This window comes from Ochlerotatus camptorhynchus, unplaced genomic scaffold (genome assembly GCF_037179485.1).
Source record: "Ochlerotatus camptorhynchus isolate MF236.1 unplaced genomic scaffold, CSIRO-AGI_Acam_v1.1 ptg000401l, whole genome shotgun sequence".
Taxonomy (NCBI): Eukaryota; Metazoa; Arthropoda; class Insecta; order Diptera; family Culicidae; genus Ochlerotatus; species Ochlerotatus camptorhynchus.
Window position 1 is genome coordinate 2,466,785 of NW_027040887.1, and position 20,969 is coordinate 2,487,753.

A 20,969-nucleotide genomic window follows, 5' to 3' on the forward strand; every position below is an offset into this window, starting at 1 on the left:
AGAGGAGATGCCTGCTAGATGGATGGAAGGGATACCTGCGGGATGCTGGTACCTAGAATAGGCTAAACAAACAATATATCGGTGTGATTTTGCTTGATTCGGATAATTCAAAGACATCTGCTTTTGTAAACAAAATATCTTGGGGCCTTTTTCCGAGAATCGGAGCTCACCTACGCATACCAACAACGCTATCAGATAGGGGAGGCTTTCACAGTTTTGCACGGGTGAGCTCTGATCCACAAAAAAAGACAGCAAGATGTTATGTTTAATCTTGAATTAATTTTACTCACCCTACTGATTTGTCGCGTTCGGACACGCTTTCATATTCCCGGAAGGATTGTAGCAGGACGGATGCCTGCGGGATGTTGAGATGGGATTGGGAGCTAAGCTAGAATTAGGCAAAATTGGCAAAAAATCAGTATTTGACGGGTATGCGTACTAACACAAGTGAGGTTAGTTTTTGCTTGCATCACCAGCCAATATATTTTTTGTTAAGGATGTTATAGGTAATTATACTCACCCTTCGTATTAGTTGTCCTTGAAGTCAAATTCAATAATTTAAATTTCGGTTTTCTTGAAAAATTCACTGTCACCAAGTGTGAGCACATAACGGCACCGGTGGTGTAGTGGTAAGCGTGATTACCTCTCACCCCAGCAGGCCTGGGTTCAATCCCAGTCGGCGCCGCCGGGATGTTCTGAGGCATAACATCTCTGATCACGCCTTCCTTCAGATGGGAAGTAAAGCCGTTGGTCCCCGGTTCATGAGTTGATGGGTCGATAGGTAGGGTCCAGGTGTGGGAGCTGCCTTCCTGGCACGTCGGTAGCATTGGTGCTCAGCACGGAAAACAAGATCGACGGAAAAAACAAACCAAAGGAAAAAAAAAAAAAAAAAAAAAGTGTGAGCACAAACACACAAGCCAAGCACAAACTTCAGAGTTGCTGCTCGTTGTACAGTGACAAAATTTTAACTAAATTTTAGGTAAAAAAATAAAGTAAATATTTGAATACGCGCTATCCAGTATTTTACGATCGCTTATGGCCGCCACAATCTGGCTGAGTTTCTGGTAGGGAACATAAGATTTGAAGTTTGGCTTGTGTCGTTTGACGTCTAAACGTTCAAATTTGAACGTTTACACGTCAAACGACACAACCCAAGCGTCAAATCAGATTGATTCGCTAGTGTGATATTTGTTGAGTATCTAGAATTAAGATTTAGATGTGTCGCCCGCCTCCTCGGTTTTGACTAACTCTGCGCGAGAACGTCGTTTACTCAATAGTGAGTAAAAGTGCGCCTACTCACTTTTGAGTAGCCATACCAAGGGGCAATCACACACAGGGAAACACAGCACGGCACACTTTCCGGTGCGCAGGGCACACGTGGACAAGTATGACACAAACAATATTATATAAAACGGCAGCACTGTTTTTTTATAGTCACTCTAACGCTCTTGGGTCATTCGTGACTTGTCTGAGGTAAGATTTGAACTCGTGACTTTGGCGCGAGGGGCACGCAATAACCTTTAACTCCTACGCAAGCCCTTTTTAAGTACAATAATTACAGTTAACTACATGATTAATTACTTTATTTACGAGCGTCGGAAATTTTTTGATTTAATTACTTTTAAGTACAAATTTCAACTTTAATTACAAGTAACATACATTAAGTACATTAACTCCATTAATGTACAACGAGAAATGTACTTAAATTTCCCCCAGCGTACCGTTAGACCCTTTCGTTATTGGCCCGTGAAACAAAAAATTCACAGGCCCTTTTGCTACGTTAAGGATAATGTCAGCTCTGATAGATTGTATCTAGAGCAAACCCCACACGCATCAATATATTGACGCGAAGGGGAATTATTGACAATAATATTGATGATGTGAATTCAGAAATATTGTCAATCTCGATGTATTGACGTCAATATAGAATGTATTGACAATACGATTATTGTCAATAACAGCAATCGTGTAGGGTCCACTTAAAAGGGATTGTATCGCTACCGCTGTTATGATTTCAGAATAGACCCTATAAACATACATCTCCCAGGACCTACGAGGAAATCTACGTTGGTGATTGGTGCCAATTCACATGCAACGATCGGTTCGTGATTGGAAATGTAGTCGGATTTCAATACTGCCGAGGTGTTGGCAGGGCAATGAACTATATCCTGGATCACGCCCCTGTCAAAGCACTGGAGAATGCGACAATGTAAGGAATGTTTGTTTGTGCTACCTGGTTCAACCTAAGAAATAACGAATTTAATTTGGTCGATGTAACGAAAACAGAATTACAATAGAAAATTATGTTAACCTTTGCGTGCCTAACGTCTAAATTTGCATAGATTTACATAAACATAATTTCTCAATATTTTAATCACAACAAATTGCATTTTGTCGGGAATCCATTGAAATTTCTGAATACATCTGTAAATATTTTGATCAATTCATGGTTCCGGAGTTATTTCGGTTCCCGTTGGGGTCACTTTTGGTCGGCATTCGGCTTTATTGTTCTGTAATAAGTATACACACGATGAACATCATGTTTTTTCTCTCAAACGATGTAATTGGACCAGTGGCAGCTATTCCAACGGTTCACAATCACATTGGGCATCCCGGAAATGTTCCGGTGCCCCGGGGAAGTGGCCAATTCTCAACAAGAACCAAAACCCATCATGTGACATATCAAACTTCATGATTTTACAAATCTTGGCCAGTAATGGCCTTATTGAGAGTCCATGGTCACACAAGCCTTCCCAGACATGTTCCGGTGCCCCCGGAGAAGTGGCCAATTCTCAACAAGAACCAAAACGCATCATGCGACAAATCAAACAACATGATTTTACAAATTTTGGCTGGTAATGGCCTTAATGAGACTCGACGGTCACACTAGCCCTCTCGGGCATGTTCCTGTGTCCCCGAGCAAGTGTCCGATTCTCCAAAAGAACCAAAACACGTCATGCGACATATCAAACTTTATGATTCTGCTTAACTCGGCCAGTAATGGTCTTTTTGAGAGCCCACGACCCCATTGGCCCTCCCTGGCATGTTCCGGTGTTCCCGGGTATATTTTCAATTATCGACAAGAACCAAAATCCTTCGTGCGACATATGAAACTTCATGATTTTGCACGGCTAATAATGGTCTTAGACAGTCCACAGTCCCATTAAATTGTATATTGTCGCTAGAATTGTAAACCGATGTAACCCACTCGCGACAATCGATTTTATTCTAGTTCTGCATTAAAGCGCATTATTCAACGAATACAGTGCACTAGATACGACATTATGTTGAACGTACAAAACGAAAGTGAAATCGCTTGTCGCGAGTGGATTATTTCAGTTTCCAACTCTAGCATGGTGCTCCAAGAAATTTAGTATAAGTATTCGCAGAATTGGTCATGCTTGTAGTCTAGTAAAACATTAATATGCGTATTTCAGGGTGTAAGAAGAGTTTTTGAATAAATTGATTCATTCGAGTATGTGTTAAGGGTTTTCTTCAATTTTTTTTTTAAATAGTTCAAGAATAAGGATTTGGGTACGTTTTAAATTACATTTGTGGAACTTTAATAACATTAATTACAGAAAATTAATTTTTAATTACATTAATTACGTAATCAAATAGAAGTACGTGTTTTAATTACAGTAATTACACTGACACTGCTTTGATTACGCGAAATTAAATTTAATTACATGAAATACTTAATTTTCATTTTTAATTACTTAATTACATAGTTGAACACCTTGTACTTTAAATCCAACGCAGTCAAAAAGGCTATTGCGTGCCCCTCGCTTTGGCGTGAAAAGGTATGGATTCTAACCACTACGCCGGGGTCGCCCCCTGTTGAATTTTGCCAATCGTACTCATTACTATGGTTACTGCTTTGTTTACTTCAGATAATGAAAGAAAATTAAAAAAAAAAACATTCGATGGACAGTTGACTTCAGATCCCGCCCCTGGTGAACCATTTTCCAGACCGAATCATCTCGCACAATGCACTAAAAAATAAAGTGCAAGAGATCAGGCAAACTGGAAGGACTTTATTACTTATTTATACTTTATTACTGTTTTGTTTTGCACTAGGTGCAATATTTAAATCCAGCAAACACAAGCCGAATCCAAATACTTCTCGATGTTCGACTGTTCCAAATACTTCTAAAAGCGCTTCTTCTGCTGGTGCTCGAAGGCAAAACAGTTGTCCGTCTAGGCGTGGAACGTCCACCGGTCTAATTTCCCGTTGAAAAAAATGCCGACACGGCCTTCTTTGTCCCTTCTCAGCTGCTTTGCTAGCTGTCAAATCGTATGGAATATTTTTTAGTACATCATTACTTTTGTGGTTTTGGATTTCAAACCTAGGTGTCGCATGCACTGGTGCAGTTTCGCGTAGATTCCTCAATAGAAACTAAGCAATCGTTCCAGCCTCTGGTGGTGAAAAAGGGAACCATCAAAAGAGAGATGAGGGCTGAAATTTTCGCCGTGAAGCATTGATGAATCTACCCGAAACTGCACCATTGTATGCGACACCTAGGTTTTAAATCCAAAACCACAAAAGTGATGATGTACTAAAAAATATTCCATACGATTTGACAGGTAGCAAAACGTCATTTTCATTTTATCATCATTTCCATCTGCTGGTCGATTCTGGTAGATTCATCAATAGGAAGAGGAAAATATTTTTACCTGTTCTGTAAATTTATCCATTGCAGGTGCTTGTAATCATCATCCACATGGAATATGTTGTTTTATTCTGTATCGATTTTGCAGTTATCCGGCTGGTGCCTTCACATATTTTTGTTAAGAAAAGTGAAGATTCATAAAACTACCCCAGCGGTTATAATGTTCCGGATTTTTAATGTGGTGTTATTTGAGTTGCAAATCCGTTAAAATATGTGAAAAATTATAAAATAAGACCCCTACCGATGCACGGAGAACAAATTATAGCAGACGCAATTATTTTTCCGGTTTATTAACTATATTGTTCAATTGTTTTAGAGATAACCCGAAACTATAGTTGATTTGACTATGCATAGAGGGCAACAACTATAGTCCATAGTTGGCTCCGAAGTTGGCTCAACTATATTTTTCAGTAGATGAACAAACGTCAAACTTTAAAATACAACTATGCTTTAGTTGGTTCAAGAAAACTATTGTTAGGAAAGCAAAATTTTACAATTTTTATTAAACGAGCTGCTCTTCATTATCGACATATTAAGGAAATTTGTTTTGCTTCTTTATCGATCTCAAAAACACAACTGCAAAATCATAAAAAAAGTGAACAAGAACATTCAACATAGATTTGAACCGTGTTCATCTGCGTGAGAGCCAGTTATCTTTTCGCCTGCTCTACGCATCACAAGTTAAAAATATGTGGATTTATGATGATCACTTGAGACCAAATTATATAAATAAATTACATTTGACGGTTGTTATAATTGATCAAAGTTATAGTTTTTTTTTTTTTTTTTTAAATCTTTATTTTAGAGATTTTTAGCCTGAGGCTAGTTCATCTCTTAAAAAGTTATAGTTGAATTGAGTATAAGATGAACAGTTGAATCTACTAGGTTGATATGATTGAGTTGACGGTCAAATTAATGTTGGAATAACTATAGGTTTCTTTCAAACAACAATATTTTTCCATGCGAAAGTAACTATTAGGATTGTTATCTTAACTTAACGAATTTGTTCTCCGTGTAACGGAATTTAGTACTAACAACAGCATTAAATAAAATAATTGTAGTTTAGACTATGCAGTCTGGAGAGTCCAAACCGTAGCTTAAATACTTCGACAGTTAAAAAACTACTGGTTTAACTCGCCAGACTGCATAGCCGAAATTTCAATTTCAATAATACACACAGTCGGAAAACTAACACATAAAATAATTTTTTTCTAAGTTTTTTTCCACCGAGAAACCGATGTAAACATAAACAAGTACAAAAGTCATTATAAATTCAGGGTTGCCAAAATTCTGGGATATTGACGCCTTGATTAACAGATTTCGGCTCATTTGACACAGCTCTCGGCACAGCTAAATCTCTCGGCACAAATTAAGGTGTGCAGAGTTAAATATAGGTATACTTAAGGAGGCTAAATTTATAAAGAGGCGACATGTCAAAATTGGAACAATCGATAGTCTATCAAAGTCATAGGAAAAGTCATTCCAATCGAGCAGAAGACCTGTTAAATGGATAAGATGTCGTCTCTTTATAAATTCAGGCTCTTTAGGTATACTTCACGCTGAAATGAGCATGTTCGACTCAATTTTGAGTTGTTGCGAGTTACCGTGTATAATCGTCTCTGGAGCCCAGCGTTGCCAGAATCTTTTTTAGCTTAGCGCTATCAAAGATTTAAAACCAATTGGTATTTACTATTTTAATTCATTTTATATTTTTCCCGTTTATGAAAGTGAAAATTTTAACTTTTGGACTATGATCGGACAGTTCCGGAACTAAACTCTAGAGAATGTTTGAATTAGCTTCTGGAGGTTGCTGAAAAACATCCAGAGAAAGAAGAAAGAAGCTCTCCTGGAGGAAGTTTGAGGAAAATTCTAAGAAAAGTCGTAAAACATCCGGGGAACTTCCATGACAAAAATTGAGAAACTTCTGGCAAATATTAAAACAAAAAACTTGCCGAAAAAAATCGGATGTCACATCCAATGGAAGCCAGAAAAGTTTCGGGAATCGGAAGTTAATTCCAGAAGTATCCATTTCCAGGGGAAGCCAGAAGAAGCTCGAAAAAAACTTTCCAAAAGAGGTAATAAAAAAACTATGGCCAGTATTGGGAAAATATCAAAAAATCAAATCTCTTAAACGCCCAAGATCACGCTCAATTTTCGTAGACAAAAATCTACAAGCAAACAACTCCGGTTGATTTTGCAAGCTGCGATATCGCAGCTCGGAATATCAAGCTAACAAAACTCACCAACTGCAAATCTCACCAAACTGTGGTGAGATTGAGTTTAATGATTTTTGCTTTACACCCGAATGCAGCTGAAACTTCCATAACGGCTTGCAGCAGTACCTTCGCGTCTGCCATCGGTGAAGATTTAAAAGAGATTGGCGTCTTGCAGTGAAACTTTTCCAAGCTTTCGCAACCTACATTTCGAAGTGAGAACTACTAGAAGGAGGATAGTTTCCAAATTTTCCAAGTAAAACAGACGCTTTTTGGAACAAATCGGTCCATAAAGAAAAACTAATAATTTCCCGTGGAAACTTTTGCTTGAATCGTGTAAGAAAACGTGTTTGAAAACTATTTGTTATTATTTCGGTATGGATCGGAGATGTTTTCATGGCAAATTATGCATAACAAGTTTGCACCCACAGGGAGAGGTTACCTCCTGCGCAGCTGCATTTTTCAGAAAATGGTAAATATGTGCGATTTTCACTAAGATGAAAGTGGAAATTAAGTGAATTTACTTAGGAAAGGTTGTATCATGCTGGTGGTAATAGAGAATTGGTTGTATAGGACGCCAATATTCAATAAATGTTCATTTTGGCCTTTTTTAAGCAAACATATTGATACTCACAATTTTCGACGGAAAACGCACCGGAACTTGATTTACTCAACACGCACCATGCTATAAAAAGGTGCTAGATGGTCTTCAAAGTTATAATAAGATGACAAATCATCTTTATTTTGAGTAATTGAGCAATTTTCTTCTGTTTACCATCATATTTACGATGGAGCCGTGAAATGAAATGAATATATCTTATGAAAGTTCACCTGGAAAAGTCAAAGATGCAAATCAGTCTGATCGTAAAAACTTTTTCTTTTTCAATTCGAATGTTATATTGGAAGGATTTCACGCAGGCTTGATGAAAATTATGATTTAATGCTAATTTTCACGAATTTTATATGCAGTCTGTCAACATTATCATCATCATGCAGTGGCGACATCTGCGTTGAGCTTTTGCGGCAATCTTCCAATAGCAAACTATGCTTTCTCTCTCTAATGGCTGTAAGCTCCAATCGGTATTATCCTCGGATTAAATCCCGATCAAGAATGTCCGGCTGCTTTGATGTCGACATCAGAATTATTCAACACGATGCTATGCAAACAATTCGCAGATCATCAAAACAGGGACGGTATTAAAAGTTAATCCGAGTTGGAGCTTACCGCCATAAGAAAACGATGTGCAATGGAATCATTTTTGTGTCGAGTCAACTCTCAGCTTGATTTTTGCACGTTGTGAATAGTCTCGCAATATCAAAGGAGCTTGTAAAATCAATATCAAGCATGATATTTTGTTCCAATATCACGCGTGATATTGCGAGCGCATGGGAGCGGAAAAATATCAATTGATTTCTAATTTTGCCAACACTGACTATGGCTTCTGGGAGAAGTTTAATCGAACTTTTGGTGAAGACGGAAGAAACATTCTCGAGACGCTGGCAGAAACTTGGTAAGGTAGATTGGAAGAAACTTCTGGAGAAAGTCGGAAGCCAGAGCGGTTACGGAACAGTCAAAAGAGGCAAGGACATAATTCTGGAAGAAAAGATTCCTGGAGGATGTTCTGACTATTCAGAAAATTTTCCTTACATTCATAAAACATCCCTGAAGAGCCCGCAGTGCCCCTGAAGATGTCGGAATATTCCTTAAATGCTCTTAGGAATATTCCATAATTCCTTGGAATTCCTTAAAAGTCCTGTAGTTAATGGGGCTTTTTAGGAGTTATCTGATCATCCTCGAAATACTCGGAACTTTCCTGATTATAATGTTATAATGAGACTACCGGAATGTCTCTAATCATCTTTGAATGCCTCTGAACATTCGTGAAGAATACGATATTTCTTAATTGCTCTCACAATTTTCTTAAATTTATTAATTTATTGTAACATCAGCATTGAAGTTCTCTGATCTTCCTTATTTTTTTAAGTTTTAATAGTTATCGACACTGCCATTAGTATACGGAACATTCCATAAAATGTTATCACATTTTTCTAATGTTCATGTCAGTTCCCTTATGTTTCCTAAATTTGCATGAGCCCCTCGGGACATTGCTGCAGTTTTCGGAAATTGCCGGAGTTTCTTGGAACGCTTTTAAAATTTTAGCCATTTCCTTGAAATTAATTCATCTATCATGATGTTCTAGGAGCATCCCTAAATTTCTCTCAATTCTCCAGAAAAAAAAACGAAACTATCCTGAATACTAATGAATTTCCCTTCTTTGGACTTGTGAAGTTTCCTTCAGTTCACTGGAGTTCGCTGTACTTTCCTGAAATTTCCGGGTTTTAGAATTTTAGCAGAACTTAATGGAACCGTATTTAAAATTACTCAAAAGTATGCACTTTTCTGATGTTTCAGTGTGGATCCACATTAAAAATCTGGAAGCATCCCTGAAGTTCCACGAATGTTGAGGAAAAAAAAAACTAGTGGAAGATGATGGAAGAATCATTCGAATGAAGGCTGAAGAAGCATCTAAGGGAAGTCAAAATAAGTTTCCAGGTGGAATCCCAAAAAAATACGGTGTAAGCTGGACGAAAACTAATGGGGAAATTTGGAAGAATATTCAGGCTTTAGGAAGTTAAATAATGTTTAAAAAGTATTTCTCGATTCCCTAGGAATTACCGGAACAGCCATCGACTGTTTCTCGATTCATGAGTAGCCAAAAACGGTTTTACTTACTAAAGCAAACATTTTATGCCATAACACAAAATTCTTGCTATTTCGGATACAGCAGAAAGAAAAAAAAACAGCAAACAATCTCGTAGAAATATTCAACATTTTATTCACAATAAATATTGTCAGCGACACATACACAGTACGGTGTGAGAATGTGTATTTGTTGGTATAGAACTAGGTGGCTTGGTGGTTGAATAAGAAAAAAAAAAGAATTTTCTTTATAGGAAACGCAGAAAAAAATATATAAACTATTTTCGAATAAATCCCTGTAAGATATTCGATGAAGTAAATTAGAGCAAAACGATAAAATCAACATACCGGTAAGACATTGATTAAGAGATGTACACAGTTCGTACTACATGAGATAGTGTTGCTCTTCTTCTTCTTATATGGCGAGAATCAGTTACTGTTACTTTCTATTCGCATTTTGTTCAACTTCTGTCCTTAAGTACTAAGTTATTCATAAGATGATCTACTCTTCATATGTTTGTTTAGCTATATCGTCTAGTCGTCCCCCTTCAGTTTCCTTCCGGGAGATGATAAAAAAGGCACATTTTCCTGCATGCTACTAGCTTTCTGCAGTCACTAATACCTGACACCGCGTGCATCACGTTCGTGCTTGCCGTAAACTACCCACTAACACACAGCATCCTAATTTCTTTGGCACTTCATCATTCATCGGTGATGGTCGATCCGAGCCTTAAACAGTCGACGCAGATCCTTGTGCAAACAGCACCGCGTCGTGAACGGTCGGGAATATGTGGAAACCACCCTCTCCGATCGATTCCGCATGCAGCAGCGTATCGTACACGCAATCCGCCGGGCAGGCTATCAGCGTATTTACACCGACCGCATTCAGATCCTTCTTAATCTCGCTGAACATCTTACAGGCGGATGTATCGATGTGGGCCACGCTGGACAGATCGATAATCACCGTCTTGATGATTTGTAGTCCCGCTCCCTCTCCAGCCGCATCGTACTGGGATGCCCGTCGTATCAGGCTCTGATCTACGCCAACCTCCTTGGTCAGTGCCTTCTTAAATGTTGCCCTGCTGGCAAAGTTGATTGCACCCGAATACTTAAAGATCTTGATATGCGGCACCTCTTCGGCACGGTTATGACTTCCCAGGTCCACGTAGATCGCCGTATCTGGAACCGTGCCCAGCAAACTGTAGTAGGACTTCCATCCCTTGATGTACAACGCCACCAACGAAAACACCACCCCGATCAGCAGTCCGATGTCGATATCGATGATCACCACACTCAGGAACGTAATCAACCACACAAACAACTCCAACGTTCCCTCGCGGTGGAATTTCTTGATATGCTGAACCTGCCACAGCATGCCTTTCAGTGCCACGAAAATGATCGAAGCCAGGACACATCGCGGAAGCGACTCAAAGTACGGTCCAATCCACAGCAGCACTCCCAGGATGAGAATGGACGATACTACGGCCGTTATTTGGGTTTTGCCACCGGACTGATGTTGGATCAACGAACGCGATAGGGAGCATGCCGTTGGGATGCAGGAGAAAAACGATCCAATCATGTTGGTGGTACCCATGGCGATCAGTTCCTGGTTGGCCCGAACCTCGTATCCTTCCTTCTGGGCGAAGATCATTCCCATCGACATGACGATCGAGTAGCTGACGATGGAGATGGCGATCGCATCGATGGCGACCGCTTGCATTAGCGCAACAGGGGGCATTATCGGTGCGGGGATGCTATAATGAGGGGAAGAAGAAGATTAAGGGAAATGATTAGTAATCTGGACGAACATTGCGAATTTTTTAGAAAGTTTGTTAAATATTAATTCAGTTTTGGATATTGAAAAATGGTTTTCTTATTAGCTAGAGAAAATTCTAGAAATTTCACAGGGAAAATTCGAAAAATTTCACAGAGAAAATTCAAGAAATTTTACAGGGAAAATTCTAGAAATTGCTCTGTGGAAATTCAAGAAAATTTCCTGTGGAATTCGATTAATTTCCCCTGGGAAATTCAAAACCATTTCCTTGGGAAATTCAACAGATTTTCCTCAGGAACATCAATAAATTTCCTCGCGGAAATTCAAAGAATTTCCCTGGGGAAATTCCATAAATTCAACTGGGCAAATTTCATACATTTACCTGGGAAAAATCTGCCCTTGGAAAATTCCATAAAATATTATATATTTCCCTGGGAAAGTTCCATAAATTACTGTGGACAAATTACATAAATTTTCCTGGAAAAAATTTAAAAATTCCCCTGGGGATATTCCATAAATTTCCCTTGGAAATTTCCATAAATTTCTCTGAGAAATTTCCATTAATTTCCCTGAGGAAATTCCATAAATTTTCCTAGAGAAATTCAATCAATTTCCCTGAGGAAATTTGTATCAATTTCCTTGGGAAAATTCTACAAATTTCCCAGAGGAAATTCCATAAAAATCCCTGGGGAAACTTCTTTATGTTCTCAGGAGAAAATTTAACATTTTCCTTGGCAAAAAAAATTCAATAAATATCCTAGAGGAAAGGCATGAAACTCCCCTGGATAAATTCATGAAATTTTCCAGAGGAATTCCAAGAAATTTTCAAGGCAAAATTCAAAAGAATTCCCCGGTAAATGAAGAAACATTCCTGAGGAAATTCAAAAAATTTCCGAGGGAAATTAAAAAAATCCTTGGATAATTCAATACATTTCCATAGGATATTCAAGAAATTTCCCAGGGGAAAATGAATAAATTTCCCAGGAGAAATTCAAGAAACATTCCAAGGCAATTCAAGGAATTTCCCAGGGAAATTCAAGAATTTTCCTAAGGGAAATTCAAGAAATTCCACAAGAGAAATTCAAGAAAACTCTCATGGAAAATTCAACAAATTTCTCAGGGGAAATTAAAGAAATTTCCCAGGAAAAAAATTCTTAGGGGAAATTCAAGAATTTTTTCAGAGGAAGTACAAGATTTTTTTCAGATGAGAATCAAGAAATTCCACAAGAGAAATTCAAGAAAACTCCCATGAAAAATTCAACAAATTTCCCATGGGAAATTCAACAAGTTTCTCAAGGGAAATTATAGAAATTTCCCAGGGGAAATTCAAGAATTTTCTCAGAGGAAATTCAAGAATTTCCTCAGAGGAAATTCAAGAATTTCCTCAGAGAAAATTCAAGAATTTCCTCAGAGGAAAATCAAGAACGTTCCCAGGGAAAGTTCAAAAAATTTCCCACGGGGAATTCAAGACATTTCCCTGTTGAAATTCAAGACATTTTTCAGGGGAATCCCAATAAAATTGCCTGTGAGAATTCAGAAAAAATTCATGTGGGAGTTAAAGCAATTTCCCAGGCGAAATTCAAGAAATTTCATTCAAAGAATTTTTCATAAAGAATTCAAAGAATTTCTCTCTGAAAATTCAAAGATGTTTATAGAATTTCCCGGAGGAAATTCAAAGAGTTTCCCAAAAGAAATTCACAGAATATCCCGATGGAAATACAAAGAATTTCTTGAAGCATAAAATCTATGAATTTCCCGGAGAAGAAGCTAAGAATTTCACGGAGGCAATTCAATAGAAATTCAAAGGATTTCCCGGAGGAAACTCAAATGATTCCCGAAGGAAATTCGATGAATTTCCCGGAGGAAGTTCGATGCATTTGCTCGATAAATTTTCCTGACTTTATTCGATGATTTTCTTGAAGGTACTTCGTTGAACTTCCCGGAGAAAATTTGGAGAATTTCCCGGAAGTTTTTCGAAGAATTTCGTGGAGAAAATGGGAAGAATTTCTAAGAGGAAATTTAAAGAATTTCTCAGCAAAAATTCATAGAATTTCCCAGAGGAAATTCAAAGATTTCCCAGAGGAAATTAAAAGAATTTCCCAAACGAAATTCAAAGAATTTCCCAGAGGAAATTCAAAGAATTTCCCAGAGGAAATTGAAAGAATTTCCCAGAGGAAATTCAAAGAATTTCCCAGAGGAAATTCAAAGAATTTCCCAGAGGAAATTCAAAGAATTTCCCAGAGGAAATTCAAAGAATTTCCCAGAGGAAATTCAAAGAATTTCCCAGAGGAAATTCAAAGAATTTCCCAGAGGAAATTCAAAGAATTTCCCAGAGGAAATTCAAAGAATTTCCCAGAGGAAATTCAAAGAATTTCCCAGAGGAAATTCAAAGAATTTCCCAGAGGAAATTCAAAGAATTTCCCAGAGGAAATTCAAAGAATTTCCCAGAGGAAATTCAAAGAATTTCCCAGAGGAAATTCAAAGAATTTCCCAGAGGAAATTCAAAGAATTTCCCAGAGGAAATTCAAAGAATTTCCCAGAGGAAATTCAAAGAATTTCCCAGAGGTAATTCAAAGAATTTCCCAGAGGAAATTCAAAGAATTTCCCAGAGGAAAATCACAGAATTTCCCAGAGGAAAATCAAAGAATTTCCCAGAGGAAATTCAAAGAATTTCCCAGAGGAAATTCAAAGAATTTCCCAGAGGAAATTCAAAGAATTTCCCAGAGGAAATTCAAAGAATTTCCCAGAGGAAATTCAAAGAATTTCCCAGAGGAAATTCAAAGAATTTCCCAGAGGAAATTCAAAGAATTTCCTAGAGGAAATTCAAAGAATTTCCCAGAGGAAATTCAAAGAATTTCCCAGAGGAAATTCAAAGAATTTCCCAGAGGAAATTCAAAGAATTTCCCAGAGGAAATTCAAAGAATTTCCCAGAGGAAATTCAAAGAATTTCCCAGAGGAAATTCAAAGAATTTCCCAGAGGAAATTCAAAGAATTTCCCAGAGGAAATTCAAAGAATTTCCCAGAGGAAATTCAAAGAATTTCCCAGAGGAAATTCAAAGAATTTCCCAGAGGAAATTCAAACAATTTCCCAGAGGAAATTCAAAGAATTTCCCAGAGGAAATTCAAAGAATTTCCCAGAGGAAATTCAAAGAATTTCCCAGAGGAAATTCAAAGAATTTCCCAGAGGAAATTCAAACAATTTCCCAGAGGAAATTCAAAGAATTTCCCAGAGGAAATTCAAAGAATTTCCCAGAGGAAATTCAAAGAATTTCCCAGAGGAAATTCAAAGAATTTCCCAGAGGAAATTCAAAGAATTTCCCAGAGGAAATTCAAAGAATTTCCCAGAGGAAATTCAAAGAATTACCCAGAGGAAATTCAAAGAATTTCCCAGAGGAAATTCAAAGAATTTCCCAGAGGAAATTCAAAGAATTTCCCAGAGGAAATTCAAAGAATTTCCCAGAGGAAATTCAAAGAATTTCCCAGAGGAAATTCAAAGAATTTCCCAGAGGAAATTCAAAGAATTTCCCAGAGGAAATTCAAAGAATTCATCCGATGAAATTCAAAGAATTTATCTGATGACATTTAAAGATTTCCCAGAGGAAATTCAAAAGATTTCCCAGAGAGAATTGAAAGAATTTCTTAGAAGAAATTCATAGAATTTCACAGAGGAAATTCAAAGAATTTCCGAGAGAAAATTCAAATGATTTCCCAGAGGAAATTCAAAGAATTTCCTAGAGGAAATTCAAAGAATTTCCTAGAGAAAATTCAAAGAATTTCTTAGAGGAAATTCAAAGAAATAATGTAAGATGTTCAAAGAATTTCCCTGAGGAAATTCAAGGATGTTATAAATCAAGCGAGTTCGAAAGCACAAAATAAAATTACCAACTTACCCAACTGGAATCGTGCCGACCAGCGTCACGTTGAAATTCGGACCCAGCCCGATGAGGTAGGAAGCCACCGTACCGCCAACGACCACCATCAGCTCGGCCGGAATGGGCATCTTGCACCAGTTGGACGCCCGCGGTTTGAGATATTCGTTCATAAAGATCATAAACAATATCACAATGGCCGACGTGTAGACGGCCGTGAGATTACTATTCGGGACCTGTTGGACAATGTCCCGAACGGAGAAAATGTTCTTGAAGGCTCCCTTGTACCGAGGGATCGACACTCCAAGCAGATCTTTCAGCTGACTGATCAGCACGTGCACGGCGGCTGCCGTCGTAAACCCACTGACCAGCGGTTCGCTCAGCAGTGACGAGAGCGTACCAAGCCGCATGACGCTCATGATGAACTAGAAGCACCAGCGCAATAGGAAAATTAGCATTTATTTAAATGGTTCGATCTGATTACTACTTACATGATAGCATCCACACACGAAAGCCAAGGCCGTTGCCACCTGGATCGGTGTATACTGAGGATCGGAGGGATCTATCACCGGAGGTAGAGAGTCAGTTCCGTTCACCTGCAAGCATAGTGGAGAAAACAAATTAACTTCAACTGTCATATTCTTGCAGAAAACAGATCAAGCTTACCAACGACGTCGCTATGGGAGGTAGCGTTGCATAGGTGGCAACCACTTTGGCAGTCATCAGGCTGATCACAGCAAAGGTGCCCATCGATATGTGCCTCGAGGTGCCGAGCACTGCGTAGACCAGACACTGGAAAAAGGCCATGTACAGTCCAACGTTGGCTTGGACTCCGGCCAGCAGCCCGTAGGCCATGCCCTGAGGTATTTGCATGACGGCCACAGTGATGCCGGCCGTGACATCCCCCATCAGGTCGGTTTTGCAGTTATACTTGGGCAGCCATTGCAGAATTGGAACAAATCCGAGAAGCGTCGAGCAGGGGTTGAAACCACGGAAGGTGTTCTTCAGAGTGTCGATGGCTGGAAGTGGAAAATATGACCTTTTAGCTAACGCGATTGAACTAGAAAATAAAAGAGAAGATTTGACATGTTTTGGGAGCTTTACAGAAGTCCAGACATTTTCAGGAAAGTTGATAGATGTTTAGGACAGTTCCGTTTCAGGACAATGCCAAGTACTTGAGGAGAATTGCAAGAACTTCAAAGCAGCATCGATAACATCAGGGATGGTCAGAGAACCTGCATTTCAGTCAACTTCTTGGAAATTGCATAAAACAAGTTCCGAGAAACACAGATGATTTTCAAAAACTTCAGTTCCGAGTTCTTTAGAGATTTCCAAAGAACTGAAGAGAAGTTTATAGATTTTTGGGCACTTTCATTATTTTCAGGGATATTCCAAGTACTTCGTGAAAGTTCAATGACCTTCAGAGCGGATTGCATTCATAAATTGCTCAAACTTTCAAGAAAGTTCAGAGGAATTATGAAACATTGCGAAAAATTCAGCGGTTTTCCATAACATAAAAAAGAATCTGTGGAGCCTTTGGAAAGTTCCATGAATATAAGAAAAATTGATGAAATTTTAGAGAAGACCGAGATCTTTTTGAAACATTAGGGAACTTCATGAAGGAACGAAAACTTCAGACAAATCCAAAACAGTCCAGGGAAGTTTTGTGATTCTAAGGGAACTTCCCTGAGCTTCAAAATTTCAAAATCTTGTGTGGTCACAAATGCTCATACTATTCCAAAACACAATTTGGGATTCTGGGAAAGCCTCATTAGGGATTCACAAAGTATCCCATTTTTGATCTTAGAAAATCCTTTTCGATATTTGATTCTCGATTGGAATTCTGCGATATTCCCATGTGGAATTCTTGAGAATTTCCATATTTGATTCAGGAATATTTTCTGGAGAAATCTTAGTTGTGATTCCATAAAATTTTACCCCTATTTCATACACGCGGTTTCGATAAATTCTTATTAGATATTCCGGAGGCGTCCCTTATTGAATCCTGGAGCATTCAAAGCTATGATTCCTGGGTCTAATTTGTATTATTCCATGATAATCCCATTAAGGATTACGGGAGAATCTCGTTTAGGCTTCCGGAAAAATGTCATTTAGGATTCTGGGAAAACTATTTTTTTAATTCCAAGATATTCCTTATGAGGATTTACAGATATTCCGGTTTCGGATTGCATAACAATCCCACGTGAGTAGTTCCAGGCCAAATAGCAAATAGAAAAAATTGGCTCGACCTTCTCCGATTTGATTGTAACTTTGGATAATTGTGTATTATGGGAAATCATTAACAGATGTGCTAAAATTCAGCCATTTTGGATCTTGTAATGTTTTTCAAATTGACTTCTTTGAAATTTTTCAGAAAAATTTATGCACGAAAACATCACTCCTGATCGAAATGACAAAGTTGTTGAGAAAAGTAAAGTCTTTCTGGGAAAATATACATGGTAATTTTTTTTAGTAACTTTGGGTAAACATTCTTAAAAAGTGTAAAAACTCTAGTATCTCAGAAAGTATATATTGCAAATAATAGAATATTTAAAAGTATTAACGCTTGAATAAAGACAAAAATCGAAGAACATCAACTTTTGGCCATATTTTTAAACTTCTCGTTCGAAAGATGTTTATGTAATTTTTGCACAGAAAACGATTCCGAATAGTGAAATATTGTTTCCTGTGTAGAAATTACTTTAAAAACCGTACTAGCAAAATGTTCACAAATTTTAGCAAATATTCTCGTTCTACGATTTTTGTCAATTTTCGAGTGTCCATGGTCTTAAATATTCTAAAAGTTTGCACTATTCATGAGCTTCGCTCTAAACAAAAATTATAAAATCTATGATATAGGGGAAATGAATGTAATGTCGGCATAAATGCCCCTAATTTGGGCCCATACATAAATTCAGCAATCGACTAAATTTTCAATAGCGACCAAAAATATCCATTAGTACCATCCCAAGTTCATCTAGATAAAATTGATAAATAGAAGATATCTAGTGATAAGCCCAATCTTAGATCCATAGGCCAACATTAGAGCCATTTCCCCTACATGCTGAAGATCATTTCTACAACTTTGTCTCAGACATCATTTCGTTCAGAAGTGACGTTTTCGTCGCACAATTTATTGAAAAATGACAAAGCCGCCATTTTGAATGGCTGAATTTTTGCAAAAAAGTGAATGATTACTCATAATGTACAATTATGCAAAGTTTTATGCAAATAGGAGAAGGTCGAGTTTTTCCAATTCGTCATATGGTGTGAAACGGCTCATATACGATTTCGACAAGAGGTAAGTTACTTAGCACATTGTGCCGAAATTAGATTCGGCACAGCTTGGGCACATCCATCAACACACCTTCGGCACAATCTCGTAGGCATTTGATGGTTGTAAATAAAATGGGTGCACTGCTGGTCACTGAAGTTGTTCACAATATTACGTGGTGTTTAGCTGTATATTCAGGATCATCCTTTAATTAAATATACCAGAGGAACTCAGACCAGCAGTTCACTTCTCGGTTCAATTTTCGATTTAAATCTGAAATGCCACTAGACCAATTTATCCTTGCGATTTCAAACCAAAACAAAATTATTTTACAAACAATCGCAGCTTGCTCTATGACTGGCACAGTCAGCACACCTGCGGCACACTTGTGGCCAGGCATGGACAATCATTTACATTCATTTCATGCATTCATTTACATTCATTTGCCTCTAACTTTTTTCATCAACAGCATTCCACAAAATGATGTATAGAGCTTTAGTAGATTTTGTTCTTAGCTACAACTTTTACCTGTAACTCAAATCTGTATCTCTTATGCATCACGAATTAGAGTGGGCAGAACTCGTTACTGTTTTTCAGTGAATGTAAAATACATTCACTGAAAAACAGTAGTGGATTCTGTTTACTCTGGTTCGTCATGCATAAGAGATACGGATTTGAGTTACTCCATACATCATTTTGCGGAACTCTTTTGATGAAAAAAGTTAGGGGCAAATGAATGTAAATGAATGAACAAAATGAATGCAAATGATTGTCCATGCCTGCTAGCGGGACACTAAAAAAAAAAGATGACCCAAGATTGAAGTGCGGAGTGAGCTACCCCTTGCATTCTGAAGAATTTCCGTTTGGAAATCTCAAGAATTTCTAATTGGGCTTCCAATGAATTCCTATTCGTTATTCCTATCAGAGTTTTCGGAAACTATAGAGGAACCCATCTCAGTTATGATTCCTGTTGGATTTTCATTATGGATACCGACATGTAACCATGTAGGATTCCGGATAATTTCCATGTGGGATTATGGAGAAATTCCAGTTGGGATTCCGTATAAATGGGTTTTAGGAGAATATCAATTGTGATTCCGGAAGAATATTATGTTCGTTTCTCATAAACTCCTTTTTCAGATTCGGGGTTGCATAAACAACGTAGATGAGAGAGAGAGAAGGATTAGTATTTTCCATTTAATTCCACTACTTTATTTGCTTATCCTCGATAGATACGCGTAGACGAAATACACGTATCTGTCAAGGATAAGCAAATAAAGTAGTGGAATTAAATGGAAAACACTAATTCTCTCTCTCTCATTATACAGGTATTCCACTAAGACGCCCACATTCATCAGAACGTAGACGTGGTAATCAACCCTCCTTCCACCCTCTATGGTGTCTACGTTTGTCATGAACAGTCCCTTCCTAGATTTTTCCTTGTGGGATCGTGGATAATTCCATTTTGCAATTCAAAAGAAGGAATTCCAGATCCGAATATGCTTTTTGAATTCAGAAAAAAAAAATCAACTGGAATTCTTGATTATTATTTATTATTTGGTGGTAAATTCCTATGATCAATTCCGGAGCCTACAGGTATGGAATTCCGGAGGATTTAAAATAATTAATTCAGAGATAACAGTTTTGGAATACCATCAGAATCTCATTTATAATATCGGGAAAATCTTCCTGATTCCTGAATATTTCCATTTGGGGTTCTAAAGAAATCCCAGTTGAAATTCCGAAGAATTGGAAGACAACCTATTTGTGATTCCGGGAGAATATAATTTGCGATTCTGGAGGATTTATTATTCAGATTTCGGGATATTTACTTGTGAGATTCCAGAGAATTCCAATTAATAATTCAGAAAAGTTCCCATTGGGAATTCAGAATAATTCCCAAATGGAATTCTGAAGATTTCCCACCTGTAAGTCAGAAAAATTTCAATTTGGAATTCAGATTTATTTGCAACTACAATATCGGTTATTTCAAATTTTCGATTTCATTATAGTCCAATGTGGGATTGAGGGAAAATCCCATTCAGGATTCTGATATATTCTTATTTGTAATTTTAATGAATTTCAAATTGGGGTTCCGATGAATTCCATTTGGGATTTTGGGAAAATATCGTTTGAGATTCCGGGAGAATCCCTTTTAGGATTCTAGGTGTACCATTTAGGATTAGAGAAGAATCCCAGTTGTGATTAGGAGAGAATTCCATTTATTTATTCAGGATTCCGGAATAAATTATAGTGATTCTGGAGATTTCTCATTTAAAGGGTGATACGGTCAAAATTTGGTCAATATCAACTTGACGTATTTCTTTCAATTTTGCATTTAAAAAACCTGAACACCCCTCATTTTGAAGGTATGTGTGTGTAGAATGTTGCTCCTATTTTGATTTTGGAATTCACTCTTCAGTTGTCAAAATGCCGTCCAAGCAAGAAGAGCAGCGTATCAAAAT

The 20,969-nt window shown here is 37.7% G+C and overlaps 2 protein-coding genes across 3 annotated transcripts in view; one reads left to right on the plus strand and one right to left on the minus strand.

Moving 5' to 3' along the window:
• LOC135710738 (uncharacterized) overlaps window positions 1-20,969 on the plus strand; it is an 88,751-nt gene that overhangs the window by 47,011 nt on the left and 20,771 nt on the right. The window lies entirely within an intron of this gene.
• Window positions 9,701-20,969, minus strand: part of Prestin (prestin) — a 66,218-nt gene continuing 54,949 nt past the window's right edge. For both annotated transcript variants that reach the window (XM_065233390.1, XM_065233389.1), the window contains exons 4-7: window positions 15,897-16,249; window positions 15,722-15,826; window positions 15,252-15,655; window positions 9,701-11,341 (exon numbers count right to left, since the gene is read on the minus strand). In XM_065233390.1, the coding sequence (XP_065089462.1) occupies window positions 10,318-11,341; window positions 15,252-15,655; window positions 15,722-15,826; window positions 15,897-16,249 (1,886 nt within the window). In that variant the 3' untranslated portion in view covers window positions 9,701-10,317. The remainder of the gene's footprint in view (window positions 11,342-15,251; window positions 15,656-15,721; window positions 15,827-15,896; window positions 16,250-20,969) is intronic.